Source organism: Lutjanus erythropterus, chromosome 12, assembly GCF_056507025.1.
Source record: "Lutjanus erythropterus isolate fLutEry1 chromosome 12, fLutEry1.hap2, whole genome shotgun sequence".
NCBI lineage: Eukaryota > Metazoa > Chordata > Actinopteri > Lutjaniformes > Lutjanidae > Lutjanus > Lutjanus erythropterus.
This window is the reverse complement of record NC_139328.1, coordinates 663,880-690,000: the sequence shown is the minus strand read 5'-3', so window position 1 is coordinate 690,000 and position 26,121 is coordinate 663,880. Positions and strand designations below refer to the sequence as shown.

Genomic DNA, 26,121 nt, shown 5'->3' with positions numbered 1-26,121 from the left:
TGAAAGCAGGGTCATAGGTCATTCACAGAACACAGAAAGCCAGAACATCAGAGAATGTTCTAAAACAACAAGTCTTTCCTTCATAAACTTTAACCAACTCTGAGTGGTAGAACCTGGACACCGAGTCCTAGAACATTTCTGTGCAGAGAACACTGAGCATCTTCATTTGTTAAAACTGTTGTTCCAACCCAAAGTTCCATGTCATTCGCAGAACACGCATTTCTAGCATGTTCTCAATCTGGTGTTCTACCATCATGGTGGGAGTTCTAACAGATCGAGAGGGGCTCTCTTTTTCAGGTTCAGTTTAGAACATGCATGAGTCAAGAACTCTACCAGCGGGGTTCCAGTTCTACAAGATGGGGGTCTAAGTCATTCACATGGCACACAAACAAGCACATGCTCATAGATGGTTCTTCAACTGGTGTTCTTCAGTGGATGTCTATAACAACAAATCCTTCCCTTGTAAACCAGAACCCTGACTCATAGAACCCTGACATTGAGTCCTAGAACGTTTCTGTGCTGAGAATCGTACAATGTTTGAACTCAAAGTGAGTGTCTTAGAACTTCTAAAGTTACAGAAATGTTCAACATTTTCATGTTCAGTAAGTCAGAACTGGTTCTAGTTTAGTAGCGGAACATTTGCTGTTATAAATTGTAGAACACCAGTTGGAGTGAATGGCATGGAACGTGCAGAACTCTGAACCACTTCAACAGCTCTTTTCCTTATGGACTAGAACCTGCTCTGCTTTGTATAACCTTGTTGTTCTTGGTCACACGGGCTTCTTGTGGTGTTCTGACCCTGTACTTTGTGTTCTTGGTGCCGTTCTGCAGGTGGCTCTGCGGCTGCTGGAGAAAGAGGTTCTGGATAAGAGCGACATGGTAGAACTTCTGGGCAAACGTCCGTTTGCAGAGAAGTCAACGTATGAGGAGTTCGTAGAGGGAACCGGCGGCGAGGATGAGGACACAACGCTGCCTGAGGGTCTGAAGGACTGGAACCAAGAGAGGAAGAACAACGACGAGAGCCCAGACGAGCAGGTGGCCCGCCAGATCTCTGGAGGAATGCCCTTCTAGAACGTTCTCAAGGAAGACCTAAACACTGACCCATCAATCTCACATATATCTGAAGTATTGTCTGTCTGGAATTCTGCGATCACAGTCGTTCACCACGTCTAGAACCTTCTCACTGGCTCCCAGAAGAAATATTCAGAGTTCTGCAACTGCATTTAGAACCTTTTCTGTGTACCAAACACCAAACCTTCACCCCCTAAAGTTCTTAAATATTCTGTTCTACATGCCAACCCAACCCTCACAGGTGTTCAGAACCCTGAATATCTAGAGTTCTCCATGTACAAGGTCTAGAATTCTCTCAGATTCTCAAACAGTCTGCAGATGTTCCTCCAAACCTTCATTGTAGTTCTAGAAACTTATGGAACCAGCGTTTATATGCACAGAAATGTTCTAAAACTGTAACATCTGCTGTAGAACCCTCACTAATGCTCACTCCAAAATGGGGTTCTAAAACACTCAAATATATACATGCTGTTCTGTATGAGGAATGGCTCAGTTTGTGGAACATTCAATCTCCCCACTGTGGAACTGTTTTACTGAGTTCCAGAACATTTCTGTATAAGGAACAGTTCTAGAGCTGTTCTCTTTGGTGGGTTCTGGATTTCCTGCTCCAATACATCACACACACATATCTAGAATGTTCTCTACCTTTAGGTCTTTACTCTGAAGTGTTCCAGCATCAAATTCTGTCAGAACAAATCTTTTCATCATAAACTAGAACCTGCTCAGTCCCATAGAACCCTGTCATCGAGAATTCTTTAGACCTTCTGCTCCAGAACAAGGTTCTGGATCATTCACAGAACACACACATGCTTCTACATGTTCTTAATCTGTAACAAATCTTTTCTCGTAATCTAGAACCAACACTGACAAAAAGAACCCTTATAAACGCCACTGATAACCTTCACTCCAAAGCTTCAGTTGCAGGTCTTTTTAATTCTGCATCAAAGAACCCTTTTATTGAGTTCTGGAATATTCCTCCACAAAGAACTGTTCTCTGCTGAGAAACCTAAAGACGTTCTCTGTTCTGAAAGCCTTACCCCGCTGCAGGTTGTGCATCAAATGAGAAACTTGTACTTCATCTCTGACCTGTAGAAGGTTCTTGATCACGACTCTGCAGCAGCTGGTTCCTCATCTCGATGGACAGAACAATGACGGAACGTTACAGCTGATTCATGACTCTGAACCCTGAAGTTATCGGGTGTTCTCCTTAGAACCTGGATCTCTCAGTAGAACCAATGCTGCAGATGAGGAGTTTAAACATCATCACGTATTTATCTACAGTTATTGATCAGAACTGAATGGAATGAACATTCTGGAACGTGTGGAACATGTTTGGAGAGAACGCTCTGTCTTCGTCATCATCATCTCTGTCACCATGGTAACTGTGGTGCAGTTTGAGAGAGAACTGAAGCGTTAGCTTCAAGCTAACAGACGCCACAGAGCTGCTGCAGAGGAATGCTAATATGAAAGCTAATATTAGCAGGTCTGTGCTGATCAGGCATTGATTAGGTATTGATCAGTTATTGCTAGCATGCTGTAAACTGTGCAGCTGAGTGTCTGCTGTCACTGTAGACACAAAACATGATGTGTAATAATAACGTGTAAATGTGTGTCTGTTCATAAATCAAATGTTTAATAAAGTCAGAAAAACTCAGTAAATCAATAAATCAATAATTTATCTAATCTCTCTTCCTATAAACTTCACAACAAAAGTCCCCTGATACTTCGTTCTCTAAAACCTTTTATTATGAAAGCAGCTAAATCAGGAGATCATTCACGGAACCACAAACCAGTTTTCTTCAGTGAAAACTTTATGTAAACAGAAGCTGTGAACAGTTTTCACAGCAGAGTGAACGCAGTAACTGTAAGAAATTAAAAAATAAAATGATGTCACCGTTCTGTGTTCCACTGTTAGTCCTCAACAGATGGACAAAAGAACAGGAGAAGAAGAAGAAATGTCTGAAGTTAAAACAGGGAGGATAAATGTTTAAATTAAACAGAAGAAAACATGAGAAGTGTCCTTTAAACCAGAACCTGACGTCACCAGAGACACAAAACAAAAATCAAACTGGTTTAATATTTACAAGAACATATTTATTCATAAATACACATTTATTAGTGCAGCATGAACACACACACACACACACACACACACACACACACACACAGAAGCACCCAGACACCTGTTTATGGTTGATTTCAGAGATCAGTAAAATTCACAGATTCATCTGTTGCCATAGTAACCAGTCAATTTAAAACTGTCCAAATAAAATATTAAAATATTAAATTAATTAATTTTTTAAACGCATGACGTAGAGAATCTAAAATGGTTCTCTGAGGCACTTTTATTGATATATTTCATATCTTTTTGGGGCTTTTCTTGCCTTTATTACATTGACCAGCAGACAGGAAAGGGGGGATCACACGCAGCAAAGGACCGCAGGTGGGAATCGAACCAGCGGCCGCAGCCACAGGACGTGGAGCGGACGCTCCACCAGCTCAGCTAATCAGCCGCCCCATGTTTCATATCTTTCATTTTTCCGTGTTGTTCTTTCACAGAAATCGGAAGAACTGGTTATCTGTCGTACAGCGTCACCTCTCTTATTTTGAAAGTCCAGCTGCCAGAGGATGTGACGCAGACGGAAGTGTTGCTGGTGTTTTGGGGAGGTTTGGTCCAACATCAGATCATCAGGCAGTTATTGATCCAGATACAGAGATACGGGATCATAGAGAGCCGATCAGAGGAGCTGTATGGCGGTGACCGTCTCTGTGGTGAGAGACGCTAATCGATGCTATTATCGATCAACATTATTAACTCTGTTTATTTGCTCAGAGGGACTGATGCTAAAAGTGCTAATGCTAACATCAGTGACGTGAAGTGTCACTGTCATCAAATCTCAGTCACACAGAGATCGACTTGACTGATCAGATCGATGACACTGATCAGATCGATGAGACTGATCAGATCGAACCTGCTGCAGAGTCACAGCAGCTAAGCTAAACTAAGATGGGCTAAGCTAACAACAGAGGAGTTCTGCTGCTCTGTTAGCTGAAACTAAGCTAAGCTAACTGAAGTTCAGTCGGTGCCTGACTGATCAGTCTCTGATCGATCAGTGGCTGCGGGTTCAGAAAAGTGTGTTTGACGTTAAATATGTAAATATGACTGAGAGCCAATCAGAGACCTCCGTCCAACTAACAAACAACAAACTGATGGAGGTTCAGAGAGAAGATCCTCTTCCTTAAAAACTATTTTAATACAATATTAATCATTTAAAAACAACAACAACAACAACAACAACAACAACAGCAAAGAAAGACAACAACAACAACAACAACAACAATAATAATAATAATAATAATAATGATAATCACTCATTCTTTCAGAATTGTGACAAAACAGACAAACCTGCTAGTGATCACATTTTTATTAAATATAATTTTTGAACGTGAAGACTCCTTCAAACTCAAAAAGTCAAGAGTTAAAAACATGAAGGAAATATTTAATATTTTGTTGTGTTAAATATCAGATTATTAAATTATCTGTATTATTAGGAAGTTTGATACTTTCTTGCTCAATGAATAAATGAATAAATATATAATATCATTGTTTGCTTACAAACATGCAGTATTTCTAGATGGATGTATGAATGGATGACGGATGGATGGATGATGGATGGATGGATGACGGATGGATGAGCAGCCTCAGGGAGGTGATGGTGTGTTTGTTTTGTTCACAGGGAGGGCCGGCTCTCATCATGGAGAACGGACAGAGCACCACCACCAAGCTGGGCCTGCCGCCGCTCACCCCCAACCAGCAGGAGGCGCTGCAGAAGGTCCCACACACACACACACACACACACACGCACACACACACACACAGTGTACAGTGTACATCTGCGTATCAGCTGTTTGTGTAACGTGAGCTGTGATTGGCTGTTTGTAGGCAAAGAAGTACGCCATGGAGCAGAGCATCAAGAGTGTTCTGGTCAAACAGACCCTGGCTCAGCAGCAGCAGCTCACCAGTCTGCAGGTAACACACACACACACAGACACACACACACACACACACTTGTCCACAGGTAGAGTACCTGCTGCTTTGTCTCCACAGGGACGCTTGAAATATGAATGACTCTTAATTGGCTCCATAATGTGTCAGGAAGGAGATTAAAAATTGCTCCAAAGTGACACTAAATTCTGCAAAGTGAAAAACTTGTTTGACAGATTTTTAAAGAGATAAAAGTTTTTGATCCTAAATCGCAGCATGATTTTTTTCTCTGGTGTTCCTGCAGCTCTCGGTGTCTCCATGTGGAAGAGTTTTCACCATTTTTATAAATTCTCTAGTGATCAAAAGTGGCTAAATTTTGCACCACATCTGTGAAATAAATGACATCATCCCAACGACTGCTGCACCAACTTCTGATACATGGAGAAAGAGCATCATGGGTAATGATCGTCATGTAGTTCAATCATAAAGTTCTGAGTCCTGATTCACTCTGAACTTTCAACGTGTGAATAAACATGTTTATTACAGATTTATGACAGAAACACAGAGTTACACTGCAGCTTCAACTCATCTGTAGCCCCTCCCTCCCAAGACCCCTTGTCCCCCGTAAAAAAAGACAAAAAGAAATATATCATGGGGGGAGGAGTTATCCAGCTGTGCAGTCACGTAATGTTTTGGTGAAAGAATCAAAATGTCAAAGAAAATATCAGCTTTTTATTTGACCACCTAAAGCAACATGTCTCAATGTCTGTCTGCCTGCCTGTCTGTCTGCCTGTCTGTCTGTCTGTCTGTGTGTCTGTCTGTCTGTCTGTCTGTCAGATGGCGTCCCTGTCGATGGGTCTGGGTGATGCTCTGTCTCCTCTTCAGTCAGTAAGTGAACTCACTTCTCTTTGTTAACACTTTGCTAAGAATCATCCAGCAGACAAGTGAGACTCTGTGTGTGTGTGTGTGTGTGTGTGTGTGTGTGTGTGTGTTTGTGTGTGTGTGTGTGTGTGTGTGTGTGTGTGTGTGTGTGTGTGTGTGTGTGTGTGCAGGTAGCAGCTCAGCGTCAGAGAGCTCTGGCCATCATGTGTCGAGTTTACGTCGGCTCCATCTACTATGAGCTGGGAGAGGACACCATCCGACAGGCCTTTGCTCCGTTCGGACCAATCAAAAGCATCGACATGTCCTGGGACTCAGTCACCATGAAACACAAGGTCAGACCTCAACACACACACACACACACACACACACACACACACACACACACACACACACACACGCGTTTACACTGCACTGTTCGACTCGACTCGACACGTTCATTGTGGACAGTCTGGTACTTTTTTTTACCAGATTGCTGACTGGTACCAGGAAACATGACAGTATTACACCGGTTCTAGCGTCCCTGCACTGCCTTCCAGTAAAATACAGAATAGATTTTAAGGTTCTCCTCCTTGTGTTTAGAGCTCTGCACGGTCTGGCACCCCTTTACTTGTCCGAGCTCCTCTGCCCCCTTTAGAACCCCAGATCGTTCAGATCCTCGGACCAGCTGCTTCTAGCTGTCCCGCGTTCTAGACTGAAGGGGAAAGGCGATCGGGCTTTTGCTGTAGCTGCCCCTAAACTCTGGAACAGCCTACCCCTTTTTAATAAAGTGTTGATATTTTCAAAGCAAAAACTTAAGACTCACATGTTCTCTCAGGCTTTTGAGTGTCCTTAGAGTTGTTCTCTTACTTTTATTCATGCATTTTTATTTTATTGTTATTATTATTATTATTATTATTATCATTATTATTATTTTCTGTGTGTTTGTGTTTTCATATTTTATCTGTTCTTGTGTCTGGGTGACATTTCTGTCATTTCTGCTGCTCTTGTTGTTTTTACCATTTGTATTTCTTATATTCCTTATTTCATTGTCCAGCACGTTGGTGAGCCTCGGTTGTTTTTGATGTGCTTTATAAATAAACTTGACTTGACTAACTTATGTTTTTGAGTTGCCGTCTTCTGTCTGTCCTTCTGTCCGTCCCCAGGATGAGGGAGTTTCTCTACGTCTGGTACAAACGTCCTGGTGACTTTAAATACACACAGTTTGGTGACAAATTGCAGATTATTTCCCAGCTGGTTCTCAGACGAACTGGTTCTCGTTCTCATGCACGTGTCGTGTTCACCGGATGGCAGCTTTCAGTTCATGTCTCCTAATAATATTTTTTCTCTCTGGTATCATTTGAACATGAATAAATTCTCACCGTACAGGAGCATCGAGGTCGGCTAATAAACACGAGAGCTGCAGACGTCACTACAACATCAACTGTGACTCCTTTGATTCTGAAGCGATTAATCAAATTTGGTTTGTTATAAAGGTGAGAAACGACCACAGACGATGAACTGACCTGTAAAGTCACGTTCTCGCTCTTGTGTTTCTGCAGGGTTTCGCCTTCGTAGAATATGAGATGCCAGAAGCTGCTCAGCTGGCTCTGGAACAGATGAACTCTGTGGTCCTCGGAGGACGAAACATCAAGGTGAGTCCAGTTTAAACCAGTTTAACCGGTGTGGACCAGCACGCACTCTGTTTATATTTTGACTGCTGCTTGTCTTGCAGGTTGGGAGGCCCAGTAACATCGGTCAGGCTCAGCCAATCATTGACCAGCTGGCGGAGGAAGCGCGTGCGTTTAACAGGATCTATGTGGCGTCTGTTCACCCCGACCTCTCCGACGACGACATCAAGAGCGTCTTTGAGGCCTTCGGAAAGATCAAATCCTGCATGTTGGCCCGCGAGCCGACGACGGGGAGACACAAAGGATACGGCTTCATCGGTGAGATGTTTATAACTAGGAAGTGACATCATAATGTGCTCCTCCAATCAAATACAGCCAGTTGAGTTTGACAGTCGATTCCTGACCTTGAAGAGTCAGCTGTTCTGTACAAACAAGATGGAACTCTGTGAGAACAAAATAAAAAGTTTCAGTCAGATGGTGACGTGATGATCAGATGGAGGAAGTCCTGTAGTTTGAGTTTTTTTAGTAGTTTACGTATTTCCCACAGTATTTGACACATTTTCTACAGTATCTCATATGTTGGACAGTATTTGAACACATTTTTCTTTTTTTTGGTAAATGAAAATCAAAAATACTTTATTGATCCCAGGAGGGATATTGTTAGTGTTACAGTTGCACCCATTCAAGAAAGACAAGAATATAAGTATATATACATATATACATATATAAGCATGTAGAATTATAGAATATAGAGTTAAGATTAAGAAATATTATGTAGAGATAAAACTTTAAGAAATAAAATCAAATATTAAAAAATGACATATATATATGTGCATTTTACATTAAACTGTATACATCAATAGAAAAAAATAATGAAATATAAATATAAAATAAAAATAATAAATAAATGTGGTGTTTTTCTGTTCTTGATGAATGAAATCATCTGATCTGGTTTTTGTCTTCAGAGTATGAGAAGGCTCAGTCCTCTCAGGACGCCGTGGCCTCCATGAACCTGTTTGACCTCGGGGGTCAGTACCTGCGGGTGGGGAAGGCCGTGACTCCGCCCGTGCCCCTGCTCACGCCGACCGCTCCCGGAGGTCTCCCTGCCGCCGCCGCCGTGGCAGCTGCCGCCGCCACCGCCAAGATCACTGCACAGGTAAGTCCTGAAGCTCCGCCCACCAACCACACTATGCGTCATAAATAAAACTCTAAAGTACCACAGTACAACATATGATGGTGCAAAGTACTGCAGTATTCACTGTAGTTCTACACACAATACTACAGTACTGGATACTTTTCCATGAAGAAGGTTTAACGGTGATCTTTATGTTTCTGACAATATTTGACATTTTTTCTGTGTCTCATATGTGTGTCATATATATTTATTTATATATTTTGTTTACAAGTATTTTATGTATTTTTTGCAGTAGTATATGTATATTGTTCATAGTATTTGATATATTTTCTGTTGTGGTGTGTATATTTTCCACTGTATCTCATACTTTGGAGAGTAGTGTAAATATTTTTTACAGTATTTGATATATTTCCAACAGTATCATATATATTTTGGGAAGTAGTGTATGTATTTTCACAGTTTTTAACATATTTTGTGTAGTAGTGTTTATATTTTCATATAGTATTTTATATATTTTTTTGCAGTAGTATATATATTTTCCTTAGTATTTGATGTATTTTCTGTTGTGGTGTGTTTATTTTTCACTATCTCTTATTTTGGGCAGTAGTGTATGTATATGGTGTATATATTTTTTACAGTCTCATAATTGGAAAGTAGTTGTATGCATTTTCTGCAGTCTTTAATATATTTTCTGTAGTAGTGTTTATATTTGTCAAAGTACTTCATATATACTTTGCAGTAGTATATTTATTTTTATAGTATTTGATTTTCTACAGTATATTTTGGACATTGAATATTTCATTTATTTTTTGCTCTAGTATGTACATACATATACACACACTCATATATATGTATATATGGACACACACACACATATATATATACACACATGTATGTATTTGCAGTACTCGATGTACTTTCGACAGGATTAAATATATTGTGTTCTGTGGTGCGTTCAGGAGGCGGTGGGAACGTCGGTGCTCGGAGCTCTGGCAGGACCAGCGCTCCTCTCTCAGCAGCTCGGAGGACTTCCTCAGGCTGTCATGGCTGCTCAGGCTCCAGGTGTCATCACAGGTAGGAACACCTACAGCCCCGCCCACACACATGTAAGCCCCACCCACACACTGATGAGATATCCTGCCGTCCAATCACGTTATAGATCTCCTGCCTTGAAGCGTCAGTGTGCAGCCAGTCATAGTCTGAATCTGATCAACTATTATATATTCAGTTTCTAAAAAAGAAATTCTAAACTTCATCACACATTTTTGTGTTTTTCTGTGAATGTCTTATGTTTTCACTGGTGTCGCTGAAATCTGCTTCCTGATGTTTGTTTTTCTTTGTTTGATCTTTGTTTTCTGCTCGTCTTGTTTTGTGCAAAAAACTCCTGAAGTCCTGAAAGATTACGAGACAATAACTCCTGCGAACAGGATGAAACTTTGTGAGAACAAATAAAAAACTGAAAGAAATAAACTTGTTGGAACAAGATGAGAGTGAAATCTTTCAGGACTGTGGGTTTGTGTTAGAGCCGCGTTTCCACCTGAATCACCTGGAACTTTTATTCCAAGGAACGACTTTTCGAGGAACTGTTGTTGTCCGAGTTCCACCGTGGTCTGAAGACACATGAAAATGAAAAATCAGTCAGCTGATGGCCGTTTTTACTTCAAGCCTCAGGCTTGAGGAATAATGGATTACATGTACACAGACACAGACAGAACGACATAGCTGCCAATTTATTATCAATTTTTTGTTCCTTAAATCAATCAATAAATTGAAGGAACAGATGGACAAACTAATAAACTGAACAACAAACATAAAACACTCAGAGTTTATTTTTTCAAATTCTCTGATTTCAGTTTCTTAAATGTGAATATTTTCTGGTTTCTCTCTGACAGTAAACTGATGATCTTTGAGTTGTGAACAAAACAAGACATTTAAAGACGTCATCTTGGAAATTTTTCGACATTTTCTGACATTTTATGGACCAAACAACTAATTGATCAATTGAGAGAACAATTGACTGATTAATCAATGATGAAGATAATCGTTAGTTGTAGCCCTAAAAAGCCTGAACAGTTTCACCATGTTTTATATTTAAATAATCAAAAAGTAACAGAAAGTAATCAAGTTGCGTTACTTTAATATTGGATTACTGATTACATTTTTTGACAGGTAATTAGTAACTGTATCAGAACACATATTTAAATTAACCCACTAGACTTTCATGTTGATGCACTGAAGCACAATGAAAGTTCCTGTCCTTTTGGAAGGTTCTACCCCCCAGGGAGCAGGAACTTTTTGGGGTATAAAATAATGTCTCCAGAACTTTCTTTAGACCCCGGTTCCTGCAGTAGAACCTGTTCCTGCGGTGGAAGCGCGGCTGGTGTTCAGAGAACAGTGTTGAGGTGTGTGTGTGTCCAGCAGAGGGCGCCTCCTGTTGTTCTGGTTTTATGAACAGACTCCAGACTGAAGCGTCTCCACTAACAGATTTTCTCTTTTATTGTCTTTTTTTCTCTCTCTGTTTTTTCTCCCCTCCTCCTCCCCCCTCTCTCAATCCCCCAATGTTTGCACCAACAGTGACCTCTTAGCCCCTCCCCTTTGCCGCACATTGACCGACCCAGTGAAGAGGACTGTTTCTAGCCCCTCCCTTTAAACATAGCCCCTCATTCCTATTGGCCAGTGAGTCTCAGATCCTGTGTGATTTGTGGAGTTTGAGTCATGTGGTACAAACACACATGCACACATTCATAACAGTGGGGGGGAGGGCGGAGTCAGGGGGCGGGGTTTGTTCATCCTCCTCTGATCTTCTTAGTCTAAAACTTGTGACAGTTTCCTGTGTCCTGCACCAATCGTAAGTATTTGCTTGAACTTGGACATGGTCACTAGAGGAAGAACGTTAGGGGGCGGAGTCACACAGTCAGGACAGTCTGTGGGTGCACTTGTTTACCGCTTCTTGTTGGCAGGTGACGTACCGCAGGCGGGTGGAGTTTGAAGGCAGAAGTTTTAACTCCACTTGTCCCCTGAGCAGGGCGGTATAGGCGTGTTAAATCAGTGCACCCAGCGTAAGCTCTGGTTGGTTGAAGAGGCCGAGGGCCGTCCCAGTCCGGTGGAGAAGCTGCCATCCTGGACGAGGATTTGGCTTCGTGCGGCCGGCCCGCCGCCGCCCGTCTGACTGTCCTGTCCTTCCTGCTCCGTCTGTTTCAGGTGTTACCCCGGCTCGGCCTGGCCTGCCTCAGGTGGGTCTGGTGAACCCGGTACTGGCCACGCCCCTGGCATCGGCGGCTGTGTTTGGCTCTGAGGGGAAAAGGAGAGAGGAGGAGGAGGAGCGTCAGCAGGAGGTACAGCAGGATGGAGCCATGGAGCCGCTCAGCGAGCAGGAACACGTGAGCATCAGCGGCAGCAGCGCCCGACACATGGTGATGAGGAAACTGCTCCGCAAGCAGGAGGTACGAGTCTGAGCCTGGAGTCCAGAACCAGGAGGAGGGGTCCTTGCTGGAACAAGACTGGGATAGTCAGGGCCAGGAGTGTGTGTGTGTGTGTGTGTGTGTGTGTGTGTGTGTGTGTGTGTGTGTGTGTGTGTGTGTGTGAGTGAGTGAGTGAGTGAGTGAGTGAGTGAGTGAGTGAGTGTGTGTGTGTGTGTGTGTGTGTGTGTGTGTGTGTGTGTGAGTGAGTGAGTGTGTGTGTGTGTGTGTGTGTGTGAGTGAGTGTGTGTGTGTGTGTGTGTGTGTGTGTTGTATTCATTTTAGTCCAGTCCAGAAACATCAGCAAAGATACAGAAGTACCAGAGACTGATGAGCTCACTGAAAACAGCTGAGTGAGGTCGACTTCTCCGTGGGTCGCTGCTGCAGACAGTCTGAGAAGCAGGAGTGAAGACAAATCCACTTTTTAATCCCAAAACTTTGAAAAATAAACTCTGAGCTCCCCTCCTGCCTGTAAAGGAGTCGGGATCAGGTCTGTTCCCGGTTCTCACCCCCAAAGCTCCCTGGTTCTCAGCAGCTGTCTGGACGCTCTGTACCTCAGCTCCACCCCAGTCTGCTCCACATTTCTATTTTCTTAGTGATAAAATATAGCTTTCTCTCACAGAGGCTACCGGTAACAGTTGTTACTATTATTTCCTTGGCAATGCATGTTTACAAATTTGAGGGGCGGAGCCTCTGAAGGAGCACTGGAGGGAGGGGTGTGTCTGTTTATTAGATTGTCTTTCTCCAGCATGATTCACCCAACCTTTGAATATGAAATGTGATGATTGTGTCCTGGACTGACATATTGTCCCCGCCCTCTCTGACTCCCCATCAGTCGACCGTCATGGTCCTGAGGAACATGGTCGGCCCCGACGACATTGATGACGACCTGGAGGGCGAGGTCACTGAGGAGTGCGGGAAATTCGGCCGGGTGAAACGCGTCATCATCTACCAGGAGCGTCAGGGCGAGGAGGACGACGCTGACATCATCGTCAAGATCTTTGTGGAGTTCTCAGAGGTGGCCGAGATGAACCGAGCCATCCAGGCGCTCAACCACCGCTGGTTCGGAGGACGCAAAGTGGCGGCGGAGGTTTACGACCAGGAACGATTTGACAGCAGCGACCTGTCAGCGTAGAACATGCAGCGTCACAGAGCGTAGTGTAGTGGCCTCTTTCTAATCTGTCAGAGTTTTTTATCGCCGTTTGTTTCCTGAGAAACGTTCTTTGTCGTCTTCTTCTTCTTTTTCTTCTTCTGTGCAGGATTTAAAGGACCAATCTGCTGTTTATCATGTTTCCACAACAAATCACACGGATTCTTTACTCCTGCTGATTGTTTTACAAACCAACATGTTTTCTATGTTTTTTGTATGACATCAGATTTTTGTCATCCAGTCACAGCGTTCGCTAACTGAAGGTCACATTTACATCAGATTAGCCATTAGCAGCTGACACCTGTACATAGCTAGTCAGGAGCAGGAGGTTCTTCAGTGTTTCACTGTGGAATCATCTTCTGTTCTGTTACTGATTCACAATTTGAAATAACATCTGAGTCTTCACGAAGCCCCGCCTTCCTCAGTTACTGTTGCTATGTCCGCACAGGTGCAGTTTAGTGATAACAGCAGCAGATTTAATGTTTGATTCCACAGAGAAGTGAACAGAAGCAGCTTCTCATTTCTGGATTCTGTTGAAATGATGACTCTGTTTAGCTAGCTAATGTAAGCTAATGCTAATACTGAGAAGTCCGTCCCCAGCTGACATTTTGATGTTTCCATCTGACACATTTTAAAACAAGAAAGGCTCTGAAATATGTAAAGTTACTGTGTACACGATAAAAAGTTAATGCTAACAGACCATCTATGTTATGCAAGTTTGTCTGGAGCTAACAGCTACTGCAGCTGGTAAGCTAGTTAGCTGCACATGCTAAAGTTAGCAGCTCAGGTCAAAGCAGATAAAGAGAAAGTTTAGTCCAGTCCTCACACAACAAGACACCACCATCCAAACTCATGAAACGCAGAGTATCACCGGCTTACGGTTACAGTAACTACTCTGTGATTGGACAGCTTCTGTTTGGAGGAGGGGCTTAGCGACAGATCAGTTGAAATAAACATTTTATTTCCGTCAGTCTGAATCTAGTTTGTGGTCACATGTTGTAACTGTGATTCAGAAAGCAGGACGAACAACAGTTTAACGGTCAGACAGCTGCTGTGTTCAGGGACACTCTTATATCTCAGTGTTGAGTGTGTAAAATGCTCAGCAGGAGGTGAAACATGAATCCAGTGGTGGTCCAGATGTTCTCCTGTTTGGTTCCTAGACAGCAGAAAACTTCTGGGTGTTTGTCCTCTAATTGTGTTTATGAACTGACTGACGCTCCTGAACGCATCACGCCATCGAAACTAAAACTGACTTCAGTCGGTCCTCATGGTTCTGTTCTCCATGTTGTAGTGACGTTCTCTGAGCGTTGTGAGAACGTTTGAACCTCACATGTGGATTCTCCAGGATGAAGCTTCACAGGTCGACGGTGTGTTCAGGTGTCAAACGCACATATGTGAATAAAACTTTTTTCTTTTGTTTTTTTTTTTTTGTTTTTTTACAACAAGTGTGTGTGTTTTTTTTTATTCTCCCAGTTTTACACCGAACAAGTCCAGTCAGAGATTTAATCATCCAAATTAACTCTCATGTTTAATATTCTAAAGTTATTAAAAGCTCATAAATAATAACATTAACACAATGATATCATCATTAGCTTTAGTCTGTGTGTAAATAAATAATGAATAAAAAATTGCATGAGAAAAGATCAACATTAAAAACAAAAACAAACTTTCAGTGAAAAGGTTTCAGAAGAGCTCAAACTAAAGAAACATCTGAGAGATTCATCACTTCTTGTATCAAATGTTTCAGACAGATGATTTAAAAAGAAAAAGTCCTTATGCAACAACAACAATAACAATGATAGCATTCAGTTAAAAAATGCAAAGTGGTGAAATGTAAAGAAAAGAGACAGTGTCTTTGTTTTTGACATTTATTTATTTTTTGTTTATTTGTCTACTTTTACAGAATTTTTGGTGTGTTTTTTAAAAAGTAGAGTCAAAAAAGTGACGTCATAGTTTCATGAACCAATCAGAGTTAGAATCCAATCACAGCTGGTTGTTTGGTCGCTATCAGCTAAATCTGATCGAACCAGTTGATCAGTGGTTAGACGCATTTTAATGGATTATCTGTCATATATAAAAGAAACAGCAGGTGGCACTAAGCTATTTTTTTTTCTCTTAGGCTGAACACTGATGGAGGTTTGAGATTTCTGATCATCAGTCAGGTTATGAAGGTCACTCGGGTTCAGATCAGCTGAGCTCAGCTTTACACTGAGCCTGAAGGGAACACCTGCAGACACGACTCAGGGCAGAAAACCCCCTTTAGCGCTGCAAAGACTTTAGATAAAAATAAAAATATTAAAATAATTGAATGAGTGTTTGTAGAGAAGTTCCTCTGTTCTCCTGAAGACGTTTTAATCAAACATCAGCCACAGATGAGAGTGAAAAAATAAAATGTCTGAATCAACGTCGACACGATCTGAATCACATTAATGTATTCACCACTACTACTAATACAAATACTGCTAATACTACAGATACTGACAATACAAATACAAACACTGCTAATACAAATACTGCTAATGCTAATAAATACTAAAACAAATACTGCTAATTCCAATACTAATACTGACATTTGTACTGATAACAACACTAATACTTATACCACTTCAACACTGTTCACAATCCAGTTATTTTTGTTATGTCACCATTATTATTCAGTGACCAGTTTGATCATAATTATTTTTTGTGAAGATTTATTTATTGATCATTGTTCACGTTGTAACACACAAAACACGTAAACATCAAACTGAGAATGAAAAATATAGATTATAAAGAAAACGGACACACAGATAATCCTGTAGTAAAAAGATTAATGAGGAACATAGTAAGGATGTATCAAGTACAACAGAGATGACATATATGACATATTACTAATAATAAACCTTACCTGTTGTTGTCGACATAAATTAAAACAGTAACAAACTAAAGAACAGATTAAAATCAATGAAAATAAAAATGCACGTAGTTTTATGTGTGTGAACTCAGAGAAAAGCAACAAGTAGAACATCAGATTCTTCCCAGTCCATCTCTCCTGTATGCTCTTCTTAATGTAATGAATGAATGTACTGTATTTGCATATATATAGTCTACATATTAACGTGTTGTTGGTCCAGGTAGGAGCAGATTCAGTCATCTTGAAGTCTGGATGTGTCGTTTTAAACAATCAGGCGGTTTTATAAAGATTAAACTTTTACTTTGAAGGCTGAACACCAAAGCGGAAGTGTTGACCGTGTTTTTGACCCCTCCCTGCAGGTGATAAAAACTCTTACTTGACGGGGTGTTTTATCGTGAAGGCCGTGGGCGGAAGTGTGTCAGTTTCCGGTCCTGTACGGCAGCTCGGAGGGCTCCTGCTGACGATGGGAGACGTTCTCTGCGAGGAGCTCGAAGATTTAGTTCATTTCTCAGTGACCGACCTCCCGGCACGAGGCTATGTCGTCATGGAAGAGATCCGACGTCAGGGGAAACTCTGCGACGTCACGCTCAAGGTAAAACCGACGACGGTCGCGAGGCTCCAGTGAGCCTGCTAACAGCTAACAGCCAGGAAGCTAGCGGGGCTAACGGTATAAATGCTAACAACATGCTAACAGACAGGTTAGTGACGTCACAGGCTGTTCAGTGAAGCTACCGCGGCTAACGCTAACCTGTGACCTGTAAGGGGTTGTCATGGTGACCGGAGACAGGACAGGGTCACGTGTGGAGACGGTGTACGCGTGTGTGTGTTTAGGTGACATCCTACCAAATTGTCTGTACCTGTGAGGTTCTACTGACTGTACCTGAGGTTCTACTGACTGTACCTGTGAGGTTCTACTGACTGTACCTGAGGTTCTACTGGCTGTACCTGTGAGGTTCTACTGACTGTACCTGTGAGGTTCTACTGACTGTACCTGAGGTTCTACTGACTGTACCTGTGAGGCTCTACTGACTGTATCTATAAGGTTCTACTGACTGTACCTGTGAGGTTCTACTGACTGTATCTGTGAGGTTCTACTGACTGTACCTGAGGTTCTACTGACTGTACCTGTGAGGTTCTACTGACTGTACCTGAGGTTCTACTGACTGTACCTGTGAGGTTCTACTGACTGTATCTATGAGGTTCTACTGACTGTACCTGAGGTTCTACTGACTGTACCTGTGAGGTTCTACTGACTGTACCTGTGAGGTTCTACTGACTGTATCTATGAGGTTCTACTGACTGTACCTGTGAGGTTCTACTGACTGCATCTATGAGGTTCTACTGACTGTACCTGTGAGGTTCTACTGACTGTTTTTTTTTCAGTCGTCAAAAACTCACTGTGATCAGATTTTGAAATACAGTTTGATTAATGATAAATAATCAGTGTTGTGTATTAAAGTTTGTTTGGTTCAGAAAATATCAGTCAGCTGTTAGAAATATCATCATCGGTTACACGATGCCTTCACTGTCAGTACGGAGATGTGAATGGTGAATCTGTGGTTGGTTCACTGAGCTGCTGGTTAATCCTCTTAACTGAGAGTTAAATCTGCTGAATCTGCAACTGATCAAATAAAAGCTGCAGCTCAGTGAACACACAACACAAATTCAAATTCAAAGAAGCTTTATTATTTATGACCGTAACAAAGTACAGCGTTTCCAAAACACATTGATGATACAGAATAAATTAAAGACAGGCAGTAAAGTGATAAAACATAATGTTACAGCAACATTAAAGTACAACAAGAACATGAAACTGAACAAAATGGATGGATATCAGCAACAACACAAAAACACTCTTCACATTTTTTTTTTTTATTTTAGCAGTGGAACACTGTTTTTATTCATTTATACATTCATTTATTTATTTATGCATCTCTCCATACATCCATCCATCCATCCATCAGGCACGGCGTTATGGGTGGGCCTAACAGGCCTGAGCCCGCCCACTTATACAACTGGCCCACCTTAAATGACTGGGAGAACATATATTTTATTAACTTTTATTTTTAATTATTAAAATCAGGATTTTAATACACCCTTAAGACTGAAAAGTTTCCATTTGACAAAAAGACAACATTTTTTCGGCTAGTATCACATGTGAGGTCTGGACCAATCACAGTGGGCCATAATTCGTCGCACCAGATATGTCAACATCATAACTAACAGGGGCAGGAGATTGACAGGCAGGGAGAGATGCTCTCATTTTGGCTAACACTGGCCACAGAGCTACCTGTGCTTCCCGCCTCGCCACGTACGGTTCCTTTAAAAAACACAGACATTTTTGCTTGGCGGGGCGAACAGTTGGGGAAACTCTGGTCGTCCATTTACAAGTTTTGTTTGTTTGTTGTTGTTTTTTCCCGTAACGGTCGGAAACTGTCTCTCCTCCGCTCTCTGAGGGGAGACCCGCCCGCCACACTGAAAAAAATCTACAACTTCAATTTCTGTGTGGGCGTCCTGTTGGGAGGGCGGGGCGCCCTGCCAAATACACTATAGGGGAAACACTGACTCTACAGGTGAGACAGCACTGTGGAGCTGCTACGATTCATTGATTATTGATCAGTTTGAGTCATTTTTCAAGGGAAAATGTAACAGGAAAGATTTCAAAACTGGGTCCAAACGTAGGTGTGAAGATCTGTGCTCCACATGTTTGCACACATTTTTCAACTGACAACATTGTGACAGGATTAATTAATCGTTTAATCGAGAAAATAATCACTAGTTGTAGCCCTACAACACTGTCCAGGTGAGACCACACCTGTGCGGGTGAGACCCCTGGACATGAGTATGTTGTTGTCTTCCTGTGTGCAGGTGGGGGATCACAAGTTCAGCGCCCACAGGATCGTTCTGGCCGCCTCCATCCCGTACTTTCACGCCATGTTCACCAACGACATGGTCGAGTGTAAACAGGACGAGATCCTGATGCAGGGCATGGACCCCAGGTAAGACCAGTGCAGGTACTCACAGACCAGTATGACACCAGTTTAGCCAGTGTGACACCAGTGTAACCAGTCTGTCTCTCCCTGCAGTGCTCTGGAGGCTCTGATAAACTTTGCGTACAGCGGCCATGTTGCTATTGACCAGCAGAACGTTCAGTCTCTTCTGATTGGCTCGAGCTTCCTGCAGCTGCAGAATGTAAAAGACGCCTGCTGCTCCTTCCTGCAGGAGAGGTCAGTGACACGCCACTGCACACGCTCAGTACGCTCTGGATGGATAAAAACTGAGTTTAAAACTAGACATTATGGAGGATGTAGACAGAGACTAATAATCACCTGTACTCAATCTTCATCCTGACATCACCTGTCTGTCTGTCTGACCCGTCTCTCTGTCTGTGGTGCGTTCAGGTTACATCCGAAGAACTGTCTTGGAGTGCGTCAGTTTGCAGAGACCATGATGTGCACGACTCTGTACGACTCGGCCAACAGTTTCCTCCACCAGCACTTTGTGGAGGTTTCCGTGTCCGAGGAGTTCCTGGGTCTGAGGACGGAGGAGGTGCTGGAGCTGGTCGGCTGTGACGAACTCAACATCAAAGCAGAGGAACAGGTGAAACACCTCACCTGAAACCAGCACCAGAAAACACACCTGCTACCTGAGCATATGTTGAATGTGTCGTACCTGTGCAGGTGTTGAATGTGTCGCACCTGTGCAGGTGTTGAATGTGTCGTACCTGTGCAGGTGTTGAATGTGTCGTACCTGTGCAGGTGTTGAATGTGTCGTACCTGTGCAGGTGTTGAATGTGTCGTACCTGTGCAGGTGTTGAATGTGTTGTACCTGAGCATGTGTTGAATGTGTCGTACCTGTGCAGGTGTTGAATGTGTCGTACCTGAGCATGTGTTGAATGTGTCGTACCTGTGCAGGTGTTGAATGTGTCGGACCTGAGCATGTGTTGAATGTGTCGTACCTGTGCAGGTGTTTGAGGCGGTGCTGGCCTGGGTGCATCACGACCGGGACCGGAGGGAGTCTCTGCTGCCAGAGCTGCTGTCAAAGATCAGACTTCCTCTGTGTCGACCTCAGTTCCTGTCAGACAGAGTCCAGCAGGACGAACTCATACGCTGCTGCCATAAATGCAGGTAAAAAATAAAAAAACACGTTCAGGTATAATGTCGCTCATGTCAGGCCTTGTCATAGACTGAAAATGTAAATCTAAAACCTAAAAATGATTTCGACGTGTCTGGTGAATGAAAAGTGGTGAGTTGTGTGAATATCTCTGACTCTTCTGTTTCCTGTTTCCTGTCAGAGATCTGGTGGATGAAGCCAAAGATTTCCACCTGATGCCGGAGCGTCGTCCTCACCTGCCTGCTTTCAAGACCAGACAGAGGTGCTGCACATCCATCACAGGACTCATCTATGCTGTGGGAGGGCTCAACAGCTCAGGTACATTGTTCACCTGTCTGTCTGAACACACTTTTAAAACTTTGAAAATCTCTGCTCAGTATGATGGTAGTAGTTCAGTAATCATAAAATGACTATTAATGTGAAAATCCTCCACTCAGTAGGACAGAAGTTTAGTGATCATAATAGGACTCTTACTGTGAAAATCCCCCCTAAGCCTGATAGAAGCTCAGTGATCATAAGAAGACTTTTATTGTGAAAGTCTTCTTTCAGTGATAGCACTCTTTTTGTTTAAAAACTCTACAGACATTTAATTTGTAGAGGGAAGTTGACAGCAGCACCTGATGGAAATGAGATGATCTGCTGCTGAGGAGGCTGCTGATTGGTCGGTGACATCAGCAGTTGATGATGTTTTAAATAACTGACCAATCACAGGTGGTTTGATGTCACTGCTGTGATTTGATTGGTCCTCTGATTGATCATAGTATTTTTTTTCTTTCTTTCAGGTGACTCCCTTAATGTGGTCGAAGTGTTTGATCCAATTGGGAACTTCTGGGAGCGTTGTCAGCCAATGAGGACGGCTCGCAGCAGAGTGGGCGTGGCTGTCGTTAACGGGCTGCTGTATGCTATTGGCGGATATGACGGCCAATCACGGCTCAGCACGGTAGAGGTTTACAACCCGGAGACAGACAGCTGGACACGTGTGTCGAGCATGAACAGTCAGCGCAGGTGACACAGATCAATACACTGATCAATACTCTGATCAATACATTGATCCTGAAACATTAGAGGAGTAGTAACACGTGTTGTCATCCTCAGTGCCATGGGAACAGTTGTGATTGATGGACACATCTATGTGTGCGGCGGCTACGATGGGAAGTCATCTCTGAACTCAGTGGAGTGTTACTCTCCAGAGACCGACAGGTGAGTCGCACCTGAGGAGCCCTCAGCTTCATCCTGGGACCACAGTTAGTTTTAACCACGGCCCTACAGTTAGCTTCATTCAGGGGACACAGTTAGCTTCTGCTGATGGCGTTCCAGCTGCGCTCCGGTTCTCTCCCTCCTCTCTGGTTCCATCAGTTAGTTTTGTGGTGATTTCGAGACTCGGTTCTTAAAGTTTACGTCCGTCTCTCATCAGTAATGTCCTCATGTCTGCAGGTGGACGGTGGTGACAGAGATGAGTGCGAGTCGCAGTGCTGCTGGTGTGACGGTGTTTGACGGACGCATCTTTGTCTCTGGCGGCCATGACGGTTTACAGATCTTCAACACGGTCAGTGTGATCGAGTCCTCGGGGTCATTAAACACAACTTAAATATTTATATGTGTTATATTATGTCTTACTGTTTGTTTCTTCTGACTGCAGCTCACATTTATTATTAAAAAATTAACAATATTTAGTGATGTAGTATTTTTTCATTTCACAGCGTCGTCGTAGTGAGCAGCCATTTTATTTTTTAAAGTGTCTCAGAGTCTCTTAATGTGAATCAAAATACAAATTTTTTTAATCATAATTCTTATTTATCTTTGATTTAGAAGGACGACAGAGTCCACATCTGATCGATATATTATTGAATGAATTTGTCTAAAATAGAACATTTACCAGGGTTTGATCAGTATTCCCGCCTTTTTTAAACCAGGAAGTGAGACAGGGGTCCTTAGGGTATAGCTGACCCTTTTTATGCCTGATTAAAACATTTTCATTAAAAAAAAATATGTTAGTCAGTAGGTATTGTTAGTTTGAGATTTTGAAGGATTTGAACACATTTTAAATTGTTTCAATTTGTGAATTTTTGTCTGGGAACAAGAATTCACAACTTCAGACAATTTAAAATGTGTTAAAATCCACTGAAAGAAAAAATATCCCCATGGTAATGGTCATAATTGAGAGATAAATGGTCATGATTATGAATTAAAAAGTCGAAATTATGAAATAAAAAGTTATAATTATGGTAGAAAAAATAATAATTATTGTATTTTCATCTCATAATTATGACTTACTACGGGGATATTTTCAGTTTCCGCGGTGGAAATGGGCTTCCATATTTTTCTGACACAGAGCAAGTTTAGAAATTATTTTGTAAAAAATATATACATATATTTCTGATCTGTAAATCCTTAAACTTTCATTAAAAAGAAGTTATAATTAGAGTGAAAGGATTTTTTGTTAGGATATGATTTGTTTGAAACCTGTAGTTCCCCTCCCGTCCTGCAGGTGGAGTACTACAACCATCACACAAACCGCTGGCACCCGGCGGCGGCCATGATGAACAAGCGGTGTCGTCACGGGGCGGCGGCTCTGGGCAGTCACATGTACGTGGCGGGGGGGTACGATGGCTCGGGCTTCCTGAGCGGGGCGGAGGTGTTCAGCTCAGCGTCGGGTCAGTGGAGCCTCCTGGTGGCGATGAACACACGGCGCAGCAGAGTGTCGCTGGTCTCCACTTCAGGACGCCTGTACGCTGTCGGCGGGTACGACGGACAGTCCAACCTGAGCTCGTTGGAGATGTACAACCCAGACACCAATCGCTGGACCTTCAGGGCGCCCATGGTTTGCCACGAGGGCGGGGTCGGCGTGGGCTGCATCCCGCTGCAGCCCGCCTAAACCCTCCAATTAGAGGCTGAGGATCGATGCTTCACTGACAGCCTCAGGCGGGGAGGCGGCGCCTTCCGCTGGCGTTCACTGAGCTTCATCGGTACGACGGCCGGGCTCAGACCTGCACACTGACGCCGGGCCTGTGGGATTGTGGGTAAAAACTGTAGAGTTAGCCTGCGGAGGCTAGCTGCTAGCATTGTGGACTGATTCATGTTCAATGTTGATTTTATACTTGATCAAAGCGACCAATAGGAAGCCACTTCCTCTCCATCACAAACAACAAAGCTGCTGAAGTGAAACAGGATGATCACTCTGATCAGAGTCCACTGGACGGCTATTGATCGGCTCTAATCGATCAGAGAGCGATCGACAGACAGATGGAGACACATGAAGAAGACTGAGACAACATTTAAACACAGAGCGCCCCCTGCAGGCTGTGCGTCACTGCTTGATTCCACCGGGCACGGCGGCGTGGTGGTGATGATGATGACGTGCACCTGTTTCTGCCAGAAGCGTCTCTCCACTCTGCTCCTTCAGGAAGACCATAAAGAATCAGGTCATTTTTCAAAATTAAAGACCCTGTGCAGACTCCCCATCGAAAAAACAGACAATAAAAAGAAATTATTTAAGTGTGTAGCATTTTTACTCAGCATCAGGCAGCAAAACGCTTCTGAAACGCTGCAGGTGGAGTGGTGGGAAGGACGCCGCAGAAACGCTGACGTGTTCGGTTGAATCAAGGTGTTACAGCCTGACTGTTGTTACAGTCTGTTCTGAAGCCTCATTCAGCGTGTGTGTGTGGGTCATTGTGTCCTCAGTCTTGACTACAGGCACAACGAGCTCCTGCTGCTTTTTATCAACTCACTGACAAACCTGACTTTTAATCTGAAACATGCTAACATGCTAACATGCTAACACCAACATATGGGCCTGTCCGTGAACCAATCAGGCAACAGAAACAGGTAGAGCCTTCTTAGACGTTCTGTTCTGCTGCAGGTCAGTGCTGCTGTTCTCTGCGCACACACACACACACACACACACACACACACACACACACACACACACACACACACACACACACACACACACACGCACTCTGTAGTTTGCATTTAGTCACATTAGAGAACTTTTAGTCCCAGGAACTAAAAGGTTCCTTCAGCCTGCTGTTCTGTTTCCACCACCGTTTTCAGACCCACAAAGATCAGTCCGTTTTTTAATAAACAGCCATCAGTAATGGAGTAAGATATCGTTTAAAAACAGAAAAAAACAGCACTTCTGCCATCATGATATACTGATATCCAAAATCTATCTGGCCTCATATCATGATATGATATAGTTCTGATATATTGCCCAGCCTTAAGCACTTATCAACATAATAACTTTAAGTGAAATCTAAAGTTTTCCTGTAGACAGTTTCTGTTGATTGTGGACAGAACTGAAGTCTTTGTGTGGACATCAGACAAGAAGACATTCATGAATCAGGTGACGGGACTTTTAAACTTTCCTCCAATCAGATTCTTCAGACGTCTGAAATAAAGGAGACAGAGTTAATGAGACGAGAGACGAGATCAGCTGACAGAGTTTCTGTTGCAGTCGTTGTTTCATGTCTGGACAAAATGGTGGACATCAGAGACAATGATCTGATAATGACCCGATAAGGATCCGATATCAATCTGATAATAGATCTAATAACAATCCAGTAATGATCTGATAATTAATCAGTATAATAATGTTATGATATCAATCCATTATTGATCCAGTATGGATCTGATAATGTGCCGATCGTTTCCAGTTCTCACTGTGAGACTCTGATTGTCCTCCTGAAGTGTCTCGCCTCTGCAGCGCCCTCCTGAGGACACGTCAGTCTTTGTCCATCATGTCTGTCACAGATGTTCTGCAGGTTCTACGTGTTCTGAGGAGTTCAGTGAAGGTTCCACAGTGACTGAATGAGGCTTCAGGCTGAGGACAGTTTGTCCTAATGGGGGCGCTGCAGGACATTATTGATCCTGTGATCAGTAGAAAGCTGCTCTGCAGCTCCTGTTGATCAATAACAGATTGATTGATAAAGTCTGTATGATTATTAGTTATTGATCGTAATGAGTCGACCTGCTGATGTGTTGATCAGATGGAGGCTGCAGAGACTAACTGCAATAACTCAGTCCTAATCAATAATCAATACATGTTCATTAATATGGTGTCAAACCAGCTTGAATTATTACTGTGTTATAAACAGTATCTGTTGTTATTGATTATTGATTTGCTCATGTTGTTTGACACCAGAGTCCATACATTCCAGAGCTTTCAGCTGCCTGCCGTGGTCATCCTCAGCTGATTGGTTGTCCTCGGTTGTCATGGAAACGGTTCAGTTGCGATGATCAGCTTGGTCAGCTGATGAAGACCAGGACAGACGGCTGAAAACTCTGAAATGTTTCCAGTAAGTGTCGACAATAAAAACTGAATCTGATGAATTCATATGAAATAAAATAATCAATGATTGAGTCATTTTATTGATTATGGAAGCAGTGATGTCAGCGATTGTCCCTCTGCAGCCTCCATACCTCAACAGAGCTTCATCACTTTTACTTTTATTGATGAATTTATGATTGATTTGTTTTGTTCCTAAGCGGTTTGTGGATCATTAAAGAGGCTGCTGTTTCCTGACTCAACATCTCATCTTTATTCATAATCAATAATATTATTAAACTATGTGCTCAGACTGGGACGATACCTGGCAGGATCAGTGCGAGTCCATTTTTATCGTTTATTGAAAAAAAAAAAAAACAAGGAAAAACATTAGATTCAGCAGCATCAGTTTTATTCTGCTTTTAAAAGTGATCAATAAAATACTGGAACTGTTTCTTCCTGTTAGGGTGACATATTAATAAATTGATGAGAAATAATCTTATATGATAAATTCAGGAATCAAAACACATCAGTGTGGGACTTTTATCAAACGTGAAGTTC

The 26,121-nt window shown here is 42.6% G+C and overlaps 3 protein-coding genes across 5 annotated transcripts in view; all 3 read left to right on the top strand.

The window, feature by feature from the left end:
• Positions 1–1,821, top strand: part of LOC146317230 (mitochondrial inner membrane m-AAA protease component AFG3L2-like) — a 14,781-nt gene extending 12,960 nt beyond the window's left edge. For both annotated transcript variants that reach the window (XM_084732045.1, XM_084732044.1), the window contains exon 17: positions 832–1,821. In XM_084732045.1, coding sequence (XP_084588171.1) covers positions 832–1,071 — 240 coding nt within the window. In that variant the 3' untranslated portion in view covers positions 1,072–1,821. The remainder of the gene's footprint in view (positions 1–831) is intronic.
• A 1,884-nt stretch (positions 1,822–3,705) lies between these two features.
• puf60a (poly-U binding splicing factor a) lies at positions 3,706–14,865 on the top strand. Of its 2 annotated transcripts, XM_084732688.1 has the most exons (11): positions 3,706–3,843; positions 4,809–4,904; positions 5,015–5,101; positions 5,894–5,944; positions 6,109–6,270; positions 7,477–7,569; positions 7,650–7,863; positions 8,511–8,701; positions 9,640–9,754; positions 11,882–12,123; positions 12,974–14,865. In XM_084732688.1, the coding sequence occupies exons 1-11, from the start codon at positions 3,823–3,825 to the stop codon at positions 13,271–13,273; spliced, it is 1,572 nt and encodes a 523-aa protein (XP_084588814.1). In that variant the 5' UTR covers positions 3,706–3,822; the 3' UTR covers positions 13,274–14,865. The 2 variants fall into 2 exon arrangements, with proteins under 2 accessions (XP_084588814.1, XP_084588815.1); XM_084732689.1 differs by lacking the exons at positions 3,706–3,843; positions 4,809–4,904 and adding an exon at positions 5,361–5,514 and having other exon boundaries at positions 5,016–5,101.
• A 1,726-nt stretch (positions 14,866–16,591) lies between these two features.
• On the top strand, positions 16,592–24,557 carry klhl18 (kelch-like family member 18). The gene is made up of 10 exons (XM_084732614.1): positions 16,592–16,773; positions 19,050–19,180; positions 19,268–19,408; positions 19,583–19,781; positions 20,148–20,308; positions 20,476–20,612; positions 21,077–21,299; positions 21,390–21,494; positions 21,729–21,840; positions 22,783–24,557. The coding sequence occupies exons 1-10, from the start codon at positions 16,645–16,647 to the stop codon at positions 23,167–23,169; spliced, it is 1,725 nt and encodes a 574-aa protein (XP_084588740.1). The 5' UTR covers positions 16,592–16,644; the 3' UTR covers positions 23,170–24,557.
• Positions 24,558–26,121: the final 1,564 nt, after the last annotated feature.

Excerpts from the sequence above, each read along its gene's own strand:
- klhl18 (XM_084732614.1), top strand. The coding sequence starts at position 16,645 with ATGGGAGACGTTCTCTGCGAGGAGCTCGAAGATTTAGTTCATTTCTCA. Across the intron at positions 19,782-20,147 it reads ACATCAAAGCAGAGGAACAG|GTGTTTGAGGCGGTGCTGGC; the intron begins GTGAAACACCTC and ends GTACCTGTGCAG. Across the intron at positions 20,613-21,076 it reads GGGAGGGCTCAACAGCTCAG|GTGACTCCCTTAATGTGGTC; the intron begins GTACATTGTTCA and ends TCTTTCTTTCAG.
- puf60a (XM_084732688.1), top strand. The coding sequence starts at position 3,823 with ATGGCGGTGACCGTCTCTGTG. Across the intron at positions 5,945-6,108 it reads CTCTGTCTCCTCTTCAGTCA|GTAGCAGCTCAGCGTCAGAG; the intron begins GTAAGTGAACTC and ends GTGTGTGTGCAG. Across the intron at positions 12,124-12,973 it reads AACTGCTCCGCAAGCAGGAG|TCGACCGTCATGGTCCTGAG; the intron begins GTACGAGTCTGA and ends ACTCCCCATCAG.